The sequence below is a fragment of the Lepeophtheirus salmonis genome, chromosome Z (assembly GCF_016086655.4).
Source record: "Lepeophtheirus salmonis chromosome Z, UVic_Lsal_1.4, whole genome shotgun sequence".
Taxonomy (NCBI): Eukaryota; Metazoa; Arthropoda; class Copepoda; order Siphonostomatoida; family Caligidae; genus Lepeophtheirus; species Lepeophtheirus salmonis.
This window is the reverse complement of record NC_092584.1, coordinates 19067501-19080254: the sequence shown is the minus strand read 5'-3', so window position 1 is coordinate 19080254 and position 12754 is coordinate 19067501. Positions and strand designations below refer to the sequence as shown.

General features: G+C 29.6%; 1 protein-coding gene across 1 annotated transcript; it reads right to left on the bottom strand.

Annotated features, from left to right (window-relative positions):
• Positions 1-6285: 6285 nt before the first annotated feature.
• On the bottom strand, positions 6286-11696 carry LOC121130289 (transmembrane protein 53). Its single transcript, XM_071893819.1, is given in 6 exon segments — positions 6286-6575; positions 6578-6852; positions 7680-7884; positions 9527-9816; positions 9967-10244; positions 11637-11696. Coding segments are annotated over 6 exon segments (1134 nt in total). The 5' UTR covers positions 11682-11696; the 3' UTR covers positions 6286-6534.
• Between the last annotated feature and the right edge of the window lie 1058 nt (positions 11697-12754).

The following is a 12754-nucleotide window of genomic DNA, read 5'->3' as shown; positions in this document are numbered from 1 at the left end:
TAACTACATCTTAATATAGTATTTAAGCATATCAAAAATTTTGTTTTCCTTGCCTCAACGTTTAATACAAGTTTGACTGTATTTTGATCTTTCTCGTTTGAAAATATGAAAAAAATATATATATATATGGGCAATTTGCACTTCATCAACATCTCCTTAAGTTATTCCTGCTATTTACTTTATAGAAGAAATTAAAAAAATAACAGGATAAATATTTTTTATAGGTTAGAAAAATGTCAATCAATATTATATTATGCAATATTTAAAATAATGGTTGATTTCATCCCCTATTAACTAAATAAAGAATGCTTTCATTTTTTCAGAGATGGACAGAGATGGTCGACCTAAAGATGACATCACGTCATCGAAATTCAAAAAAAGTTGAAACACAAACCCGAGAAATGTATATACATAAATAGTTTGAACTTTTGAGTTATTTTAGCCCATACCCAACTATTATAAATTAAGATGGAGTATCCACACAAAAAAGTCTTGCTCCAATGATTAATAACAAAAAAAAAAAAAAATACAGGTATATGTTAATTTTGGTTCCATTTTGTTCGTCTCTTTTTTTATATCTAATAAAGTTATTTATTTAAAGAAGGAAGATTTTTTTTAACTTATAGTTTGTTATTTTTGCCTTCAAAGAAAAAATTGTATATAAAAGAAATGTTAAATCTATATTTATAATTAGAGTTGTAGCCTTTTTAGCGTGAGAGTTTTTTTTTGTTATGGCAATTTATTCTTGAGGAGAGAACATATAAGTATATAGTGAAACTAAAAATGTGTTTACTCATGAATGAAAAGGAGTAAGCACGTCGTTACTTTTATTCTATTACGGAACCTTTACCAAAAAAGAAACAGGAAAAATGCTCAAAACCGTCTACTAATAGCCAAATATGTCAATTAGACTAACTGCTATTTACCTATTAAGTATTCTGATACTATTACTTTTATATTATTGTACCACAGTTTTTCAAATGAATTAGATATACATAGTAGTGTAGGGGTTCGCTCTGGGCATCCTTGGCCGGTCTGAGACCGTAACATTGGACCAAACTAATTTAACCAACTAAAAGCTCGGTCTAGACTGGTGTCATAGAAAAAATCGGACTAGATCGGTCTAAAGGAAAAAGTCGGTCTAGATTGGTACAAAATAAGAGTTCAGTCTAGATCAAAGTGAGACAAAAAAAAATCAATACACAAAGTGAGACATAAAAAATGGGTCAACGATCTGAAACTGTGGTCTGGACCAAAATATACGTTCAAATAGATATAGAAAAAACACTTAAGACCGAACTGGAAAAAAAATTTGGTGCTGGACGGAGTCTCAACACTAAAATATATAGGTATTTCATGATATTAAAATCCTAGATAGTAATTGATTCCAAACTGTATTATAATATTACTGAGTAAAATTATTTTACTAAAATTGTAGCTATACAATATTTGTATTTATATATGAGAGCCAAAGTTTATTCATCTGATCTGCGAGCCACACTTGGGAACAACCTGACTATATTGTATAGTCAATTTCCTGCTCAATCCTTATCATCCTAGTAAGAGAATAACAATCATAATTTTCTGGATCTTTCTAAACAACAACGAAACATTCATATTATAATTAATAGTCGACAGAAGTATTTTTTGAATAATTGTTCAATTTTTTTACCATTGGCAATGTGATAGCCCGCTCTTTCCTTGGTCGTAGCGAGGCCGGGTAACCCTTTGCTAGTAAAAGAATAAAATAAAGCAAAGTTTGTTTATTTTCTATTTTTTCCGTAATGTCCTTTTTGAGTGTACATATTTTAGGACTGCATAGATACTTGGTATAAAGAAAAAATATGAGATGACTACTCATTTTTAACTATGAGCGTTTGTTGTTCAAACTCAACCAGAGAGCGCTTTAGGGTCTAAAGTACTCATCCCGTCATATTTAAAAAATTAAAACTATTATTATTAGTGATGTAAATCGTGTGTATTTCTTAGATGGCCTCTTTTTGGGAATTGGTAATCTGAAGAATGAATTTTCTATTCATCAGCTGTTATAATCATTATTTAAGAGGTGCAATTCTTTTCCAACACCATTGTATTGTATTCAAAGCTTGACTGTGTGCTCAATTTAAACAGGTAGTAACATATAGGATTTGTAAGAGTGTAATATTTGTGAGTCATTGTTGGACTCGGAGTAGAATTGTGGATAGACATCAGAGTAATTCTTGGCAATATCCATCTTTATTTCCGTCTTCTTCTCCTCCCTTATCAAAGCTGATTTTAGTTGATCTAATGAAACGTAATAAGACAGTACCTCTAAAACATTTTTCAAATTATCAGGGTTAACAGGGTTAACATTTTGATTTTCGGTTTAACATGACCAAAATAAATAGGATTTTCATCACAAGTTTGTTTTTATTATTTGTTTATTCTTGAGGAAATAACATTTAAGTATTGAGTAACATCGTGTGAGTGTGTTTATGAAAGAACAGAGTAATATTGAGGATTAGTTGAGGAGTTATCTTCAATATTATCAAAGCAGAGTCTGATTGTTTGTCGACAACCTAATAACTCCGAGCAATACCAGGTATTCCCGCTAGTATAAATAAAACCTAACGTTAGAGAGAGAAAGGTTTAATTGATTTTATTTGGGAGCCCCATTTTGAAATCCAATGGTTTATTATGTTCCTTAGTATTAATGATAAAAGGGTTTTCGTTTGTATTAAATTTGGTTATTTCGTCTTCTTTTCAACATGGCAACAACGCAGAGGACAATGATGTCACGCGTTTTGAATAAGGTTCATTGTACAATACACCTACATTAATACTTGAAGCAATGTCAATGTACAATAAATACATTAATACTAAGCTGATAATAAGAATGATATTGCTATTGCACTTTAGCCTTAAGTACCCATAAAAAATAAAAGATTGTTTACATTTTATATTCACTTTCACACATACACTAACTACTATTTACAAACAAGTAAGTTTTTAAAAAATTACATAGAGAAACGCCTCAAGCCTCATGCCTATATGAATGCTTTACTCCCACATAGAATCTTATTTCAGTCAGATAGGAAAAATAAATCAAAGATATTTTGAGAATTACTTTTTTATCACACAACATTCTTGGTAACAATCGGGGTTTAACGTTTGAAGATACAAACAAGATGCAAGGGGTTTACTATTTTTCATATTACATACATATTTGTATGTTTCGTACTCGACAACACTTTTTTTAATGAGCAATTCAATATTAACTAAGTCACCCATTTGTCAATCCGTCTAGTCTAGTTTCGTGAGATTTCCTCAAGTCTTTTTTTTTTGTGTGTGTGAGATTTCGTCTGATCTCAGATTACCTCAAGGCATTGTTCCCTCAGATTTCGTCTCATCACTGTTTAGTCTCATTTGTTCTCATTTCGTATATTCTCGTTGTATCATATTTCTTCTAGTATCGTTTTATCATATTTCGTCAAGTCTAAGTCTAGTCTCATTTCGTCAGATTTTGACAAGTGTTCGTTTCTTCGGAATTTGTCTCGGCTTTGTCGTGTCTCGTTCCTTTCCATTTATTCTGATTTGTTTCTTCTTATTTTTTCAAGTCTTCGATTCGTTAAATTTGGTCTCGTCTTTGGTTAGTCATGTTTGATCACATTTTTCAAGTCTTGTTTCGTCTCATTTCTTCAAGTCTATAGAGTACTTCTTTCAGCGTTTATATTTTATTCAAATCTTAACATATACAAAAAATACATTTGAATTATTATATACATTAGGGACCAATAACAAAAACCAAGAGTAGTGCTCTTTGTCAACAATATGCACATGCCTGCAATATTTCAATACTACGACTACATTATAATTTCTTATATAAAATATATCTATACGATTTACATCAAAGATAACTATATAAAGTGCAACCTAAATACACACGCCTACAATAGTTCATGAATACGACTACATTGTTATTTCTTAGGTCAAAATATGTTGATGATATACATAATAGAGCACAATGCATCCGGTGACTCGTTTTTATATATTCAGGCATTCCGTTAGACAGACAGACTAACCTTGTTTTATAAATATAGATAAATGTCAAAAATCAATTTTGTTCCAAGTTCCAAGCCCAAAATTTCAAACTTATTGGACAAGGCAATCACAATCTTTTGAGGATTTTTAGCAAGCCTTTTATAAGGCTTCTTGACAACTCTAGTATATTTATATATTAGTTTTTCAAAATATATCCGGCATGGAGTCCTGAATCAAGAAAGAAGTCGGGGTCAATCAAAAGGGTGACCTCAATAACAGACTGTCATTGAACTTAGATTTTTTTCCCAATTGTGCACAAAAATCAACTATTAAATAAATAATAGTTGATGGGAGTGACTAAGTGGCAAACTATAGGCCATGTTTATGGAGTGTTGTTATTGATGAACTTATATTGAGTGTGTAAGCGTATTGTATCGTTATTTATGACAACTTCTCTTGTCAAAAATATCTACTAAATGTATGAATGAACTCTAGTGAACTGTATTGATAGCACAACTAATTTATATTTTGTAAATGTTTTTTTGTTGTTACAATTCAATATTATACAAGTTACATAATTTTGTATAAGTATCATGTGTAGAGTTGTAACATATATGACCTTCCAGATACAAAATGGGATTAGTGTTTATTTTACACCTGTAGCTAATCAAATAAAGCTTCACGAAAGCAAAGCTGTTCTGCTTCAAAATATTTTTTTTAAATACGGAAAATCCTCAAGCTATAGTAAAAAAATTGAGCCTTCCAGTATGTCAAACAAAAAAATAAGCAAAATAACGTCACAAATACAAATTTTATGATATATCGTTATCACATTTTTATACGAAGTTGAACGGAATTTTGTTTTTTTGCCTCAGTCTGTTTGTAAAGAGATTACGGAAAAAGTTACAAATCGATTTAAATAAAATTTGGTATGGAGGTTATATTTATTAACAGTATGACCCCATTAAATTTTGACATGTCAAGATCGCAGGTGAAGTTTTAACAAACCATTATTATTATTTTTAAGCGGGATTACGGATAAAGTAACAAAACAATTTTTGTATAACTTTGTAGGAAGGTTACATATGTTAACAGTGAGAGGCCATTAAATTTTGGGGGATTGAGGTCAAAGGTGAAGGCTACACAAAATGTTAAAACACACAAAATCGACAATAACTTTTGAAGAAATTGAGATGCTTAGCTCAAATTACATTTTGAGAGTTCAAGGTCCTACAAAACAAATTGAGATACTGAAGACAAATTAGTCTCATTTGTTGTTAATTTTTAGGGAAAGGGATCTTTAGCGGAGGTTGGCACTCAGCCGAGTGCCCATTCCAGAGTGAGAGAGCAGCATTATATATTTTTGGATTTTTTTAAATTTTTGAGCCCATTAATTTAAAAATTTTTGAAAAAAAAATCAAAAATCCATAGCAGGTCAGTAAAAATTAAGTTTTGGGTAAAAAAACTTTGAAAATCCACAGTTATTAATAAAAATTAAATTTTTTGGAGAAAAAGAATCAAAATTCAGGCGTCACAAAAAAAAAAATTTTTAGTCAAAAATTTCAAAAATTATATTTCCAATATTAAATTTTTAGAGAAAAATTTCAAAAAACCTAAGCTATTTACACAAAATCAAATTTTTTGGAAAAATAAATAAGAAAAATTAAATTTTCTAATTAAAAACAAAAGTTACAGCCCCTCCAGTCCACTCCTTGAGTACGCAGTTTGACCATTTTTGACCTCAAAAAATTAATGAATTTTCTTACTAAAGACCTGTTCCAGTCTTGCAAACATACTGTCCATCGAAAAAGTCCTAAAACCCCTGTTTTTTTGGTTGTTGTTTTTTAAATTCAAATTTTGAGGTGTTAAATGTAGGAAATCATTTCTTTTTTTATATAAATATCGCTAAGATAGTCAGTCAGTTACTTTGAAAATTAAAATAATTCTTAATAAATTCTTTTAAAAATCGGAAATCTTTGATTTTGACTGATGTAAAAAAATTTAAAAAAAAGTTCTTCAAAATAGACAAGGACTTCAAATGCAAAAATAATAGAAATTATGACACTACATTGCAGTGACAGTGGAATTAATTTGCAAGTGGGGACCAAATTATATAAGGGTGACGTCATCAAGTGTGCCCTCAGGATTTTTGGGGGCCGTGACTAGAATTTTTCTAAGAGGAAGTTTGGCTTTTTTAAGATAATATTTTTATTTCATGCCAAATTGGAGAAATGAATTAATTTTTTGTAGAAGAGAGAAAAAACATTTTGAAAAATTTTAGAATCATGTTTATTTGTAATATACTAATTTTTTATTGTTTTGTTTCCAATTTTACATTATAAATTCTTTAGGGAAGACGATCATTGTATCTTACGATAACGGTAGAAATTCAGTCAAAGGGGGGGGGGCGCTTGGCCCTATGGTTCCTGGCGCCACTGTTCGGTATACAACCATGAGGGAATAACATGATTTTATAACAACTATTTATGAGATTGAATTTTGGAAAAGTAGGATTCATACATAAAATTTTGAACTGCGTTGGTATAATCTTTTTTATGATGTTTAAGATGTTCAACATGTGGTGATTTCTTCCATTTTTGTACATATATTTCTCTTCCAGCTTCACGTCGAGGCTTTAATACTTTTTCTTCCAGGTACCGATATGGTAAATATACATCAGAGAGAGAATAAATGAAGAGCTCTGGGCAATTTGACTTTATCAACTCATCTCGACAGAAATCCCCACTCCAGGTTCTGTTGATAAGACTAATATTCACTTCTTTTCCCTGAAGACGTCTCCAAATATTGATAAATCCCCGTTCCATCAAAAATCTATGTAGAATGAATTTTAAAAAAATCTGATTAGTCATAGAACTCGCTACTTTTAACCATAAAAGTATCTGAAGATTAAATCATTACTCCATTTTACGTCAATAAAGAAATGCACCTTACTAAGTTGTACAAGTTATCATTCATGGGCAAAGGTTCAGTAAATTTATGAAACTATTATTTACAATTACATTTCAGAGATATTTGCTTCTCTAATCGTGTAGAATCTTCTTTGGATTGGTCAGATGGAGTTACAATGGTTTAGTATTAATAAACATTATAGAATTACAATTACTCCATCGAAGGGAGTCTCCAGGATTATATAAATCTCTATATATATTTTTTTTTTTGTTGGGGGGGGGATTTTTTTTTAAATCACAAAATAAAAATAGCTATTGACAAAAATTTCAAATATTATATTTTTTTCCAAAAAATTCGAAAAAAAATTAAACGTTTTGGAAAAAATTTCAAAAATCCCTAGTTATTCAGAGAACATTAAATTTTTAAGAAAAAAATTTTGGAAATTAAATTTCTAAATTCCACAGCTATTCACGAAAAAATTCAAAAATTTAATTTTTTTCAAAAATCCACAGTTATTCATACAAAATAACAAAAACTTTTACAAGAATACTGAGTTTTTTTTCTTAAACACATTTTTTTTTAGAAAAAGTATTAACGAAACAAAGAATCTTCCGTTTGTGGAGCCCCTATGTTTTAAAATCAAGTGCGGGTCGGGTCAAATGCCCCAATGTTTCCGACAGCCCTCTGGACTGATCGAATTCGAATCATTACACAATAATAATTTAGGAATAGAATGTTAAATATCTTACATTTTACAAGCAATAATTCTTTGCCATAGACTGTAGCCATCTCTTCCACAACAAATCCAATATATACCCATAAATAAAAAAACTTGACTGATTGTTCCTTTTGGGCTTGGCGCTGGACATGAATCAAAAATGTGGCCCTTAATGTTCAGAGGTGGGAAACCTTTTTGTTTAATGACATGATCCATCCCTTGATAAACCAGAATACCTGGAATGATTTTTTGGTATATATTTATATCTGCATATACATTAAATAGCGATTGTGTGTGTCCTTTATGGGTGCACACGCCCTTGAACCAAAGAGTTTTAAATTTTGTATGGTACCCTCTTTGAACCTGATCAGGCTAAAACGGGGGTGCCAATTTTTGGAGAGTCATATAAGGTGGGCTTATTCTGTACCCAAAACACAAAAACTGTCTTAGGAACTCAAGGAGACTAGATAGATGGTTAAGTTAAAAATCAAAAATTCACTAGCGTCTCAAAAAAACAACTATATAAATATGTACATCTTCTATATTTATGCAAAATCAAAAAAGTTATGGACAAAATAAGAAATCAGTAAAAATTGCACTTTCGTTTTTGTTTTTCTCAGGAACAAAAAAATGAACTTTCAATGGAATATTGGATTCGTAGATAAAATAAAGTTTTTCAAAATTTGTCTAGAAATTCGTTTGAATATAAATTTGACACATAAAAGTAGTTGTTTAACTAAAATATTCATTATTTTCTGATTTTCTTTTTTTTTGTTTTGTTTTTTCTTCTTTTTTTCCATCAAGTTTCAATTTTTAAGAAGAAATACCACAAAACGATGCATTTTTTACAAAAAAATAGAGAAACTATTAAGAGAGTATTTTTAATTTTAGGAACATTTCATTACATAACTTTTCCAACATTTAAAAAAATAAACCAGTTTTGGTGGCTTACTTTTTCGACGACATTATTCTCCATAAGTTTTTAGTTATTACAACTATAAAAAAAATATTAGTAGCTTTGTTTTTCTCTTGACAATGCCAATAAATTATTATTTTTTGCGAAATTAGTGCAAAACAGGTTTTTATGCAATTGTTTTCGCGAATTTCGATTTGGCAATTTTTTCACAAAAATAAAAAATGGACTTCTCATCTAGACAAACAATTTCGTGCATATATGTTGCTATGTTATATGAAGTTTATAACATTAAAAAAATTCTTAATAATATATAAATATATATTTATTATAATGCTCGCCTACGCCAAAAGGGTCTAAAGGTTAAGAAGAAATAATATTGACAATTGTACATGTAATTTCTCGCTACTTCATTGGCCCAAGCAACTCTAGGTAATCCTTTGCTAGTAGATACATACATAGACAAAGGTGAAAATCCAGTCTGGAATGTTCATGTTAAAAAAAAGAAACCTAAAATCAACATGGTACCCTTGAAGAAATGTTTTGGAGGAGAGAAAGAATAATTTTCATGACGTTTAATTAGCTCAGCTATCATCTGTGACAAGAGAGGAAGGAGAAAAGGATATAAACAAGGACATTTGCTAGAATTATTCCAATGTCGATTTCCAATTCTACTCCGAGTCCAACAAGGACTCACAATTATAACCCTGCAACAAATCCTCAGGGTTACACTCCGATTTTTATGAGCACACACGAACGTTCAAACAGGTTTTGAAAATAATTGAATCTATTTAGGGAAGGATGTTCACTACTCAGGAATTAAGTAATAATAATGAAAACTGCTTAGGAAAATAAAATAAATTTTTCTTACTACCAATTACACGTTAACGGCCCAGCTAAAAAACACACCCCATTAATATCATTGTATATGTATATATATACATATCAATTGTATATGGACTTGCCTGTATCCGAAAAATTATGCATATAAATGGGTCTTTCATGTAGATTATGCTTTTTAAGCTCTTGTAAGAGTCTTTCACTTAAATGAGGAACTCTAATCGTCTCTAAGAAGATAAATCTTGAAGGGATAATGTAGGAAAGAGTAGAACAACCGGCTTCGTGATAGATTTTAGCGTATTTTTCTATATTTTTATGATTTGCACCAGCCCAGCCAAAAATCAATATGAGTGGTTGAAGTTTGGTGTCTTCAAGTCGAAATTTTTTGTTCATTACTTCATCCGGTTTTATGGTCCTTACAAAATTAGGTTACTAAGCACTCGTTTTAAATCTTATAATATATGTATAAAGCATACAATTTGTAATTCATTTAATTAATCATTTGCCATAAATTGAAGAAAAATAAAATAGGAAGTAAAATAAAACATCGAGCTCTTAGTAATACCTAAGTTTGTAGTCGAAATCCCTAAAGAAATGTTCCTTTTCATCATCTCTTAAGAATTCTTCTTGCTCATGAACTATTTTTCTTGGAGAAAAAACATTGAATGAGGATTTTTCTTTGGGATTTGTAGAGGCTGATTTCTCTGAGTGTATCATGCAAGTACTCAAGTTTCGGCTTAAAGAAACGGAGCACTGCCTTCGTAGTGTTAATAGTATGCGATGATTCATTTTAATTTTAAAATTATATATTTTTTTTTCCAATAAAAGGCTCTGTATGTAATTCTAAAAAAAATAAAAGAACCTTAATTAGTTATAAGTCTTTTGAATCATTGTAATATATACTGAAAAATAAGGAATTTATACATTTGAAAAAATTGAACTGATGACGTCAAATAAAAGGCCCAAATAGTTTTTAATATTGAAGCAATTTGATTTATATCACATACTAAAACATTTTGGCAGGTATATTATAGGGACATATTTTAATGGGATGAAATGAGTCACTAAAAAATGTTGCCTTGGCTCCAATTTTTTATCTTGATTTTTAAATTAACTTGCATATGATTTCTAACAAAGTTTAAACATAAATAAATATAGACAAATACGTTTGGAGTTGAATTTAATCACTCTCAGGGTTTATAATAAAGAAAAATATGATGAACTATTATTTAAAAAAAAGCTTTTTAAGCTTGACGAAACAATTTAATATGAAAAACACAGAAAGACTTACCCTGTGAATATATATATATGTTATATAATGTAGAACAACTCTTCACATGAAATATTAATGTTATAATGAAATTAAATAATATTGTAACTAAGATTCAATTCGTACAACTCAACATGTTATATTCAGTTGAACCGGGTATGCGAAAAAACAGCAAACTGTGTTTTTTCTCGCTAAATAATATATCCTCTCAATAAAAAAATATCACGTTTCTTGTATATTCTCTATTTATTAGAAAATAATTTGGGCCACATGGTTTACATAAGATAAAAGTCTCAAATAATTAATCAATGCAGAGCAATTTAAAAATTACCAATGGATTTGAAGACATTTTTAAAAAGGTGTGATGACAAAATATTCAATAATGGATAATATAAATCCCCAATTCTTCAATATAAATAAACTTAATATTATACATTTTTGGGAGAAATTTATGGATATACTTGACCATATCAATGAATTCTACTAATATCTGGAGTGGGCCAAGGGTCAATCATTTAGCCTCGTGATGGGGAAGTGTATCTTTTATGATTAAAAATCAAATGGCAAAACCTAATTGACTTTGTACAATATTACACCCTTTTTATGTCATCAACATAAGAGAATCTATCTGAAGTCACGTGCTACAATTAATATACTTTCCACAAAAAGTGTTATAAATAAATAAAAAATGTATTTCTGTTCAAAAAGGTTGTTTTCGTAGAAGAAATATTAATTGTAGCACGTGGCTTTACATATATAGTAACATTGGATTCTCGGATCTTGATGAAATGAAAAGGCAAAGCTAGACAAGGCAGTCCTTGTAAAAAGGGAGTAATATTGTACAAAGTAAATTAGGTTTTGCCATTTGATTTATAAGCATAAAAATTACATTTCCCTGTACATGAGTGTAAGTCATTGACCCTTGGTCCACTTCTGATATTTTTTGAACTCATTCACCATAATACCATTTCAGAAGCTTTTTTTTCTGGAGCAGGACTTGAATATTCCATTTTAGTCGGATTACATCTCCAATATTATGAAGTAATAAACTTTGGAAACGTAACATTTTAATGTAACCAACTCAAACAACCTCTTTCTTTCACATAATATTAAATAATAATGCTGGGAGTACAAAATTGTTAAATCTAGCTATTTTACAAAACTTAACGCTTATTTTGTAAACATATATTACCTATTTACCTAGGAAGAGGATATGTACTGAATTATAATTATTATCAATTATATTAATAATATTTGATAAAAAAATATGTATAAATTAATACTCCGAATTCTCAATAGGTTTGAAGTATATTTTTAACAGAAGGGATGTGTTAATGATGTTTAATTATTTTCATAAAAAAGGGTAAACTTTATTAGATAAAGGATCTTTATTTTTTTTTAGTTTAAAAAACCATACAATTGCTAAACCTAAACTAATTGAATAACTGTATTTCGATGAGAACAGTCCTACAGTTAATCGAGTTGCCAAATGCGTCTTCTTAATTTTAACTTATAACATATTAAATGTAATAATCTGAGCCTAAAAATTGCATCGATAAACAGGAACATATGTTATGAAAGGATGTAAAACGGGTTTTACATATCTGTGCCTTCACGGGCCGGAAAAGATATTTGTATAATTATTGTAGTATTTCATGAATATTCTTTTCTGATTCAAACAGTCTATAATAAGAATATTAAATAATTATTTAAAATCAGTATGTTATTCAGGCCTAAAAGATGAATCATCTTCAGTAATATATATGTTACTTATTGTAATGCAGCTTTTGCACGACTTGGCAAAATTTGATATAATATATACTGTTATTTATTTGTACAAGAGAATCCAGATATTGATAGTGCAAAAGTTGTTTTTACAGATTAAGCTCTATTGTTTTGTTGTTTTTTTTACTGGAGATAAAAAGTGCAAAATATGGATAGGTTCAAATAGAAGAAGGAGGGGTAAATGGGACAAGACAAGCCAAAAATGAGAGCTCTTAAGCCATCATTTAAGAGGGATGACGATGAATTGATGAGTCAGGCCTACCTAGAAGAAAAAGTAGGTGTCTAGCCCTAGATAAAA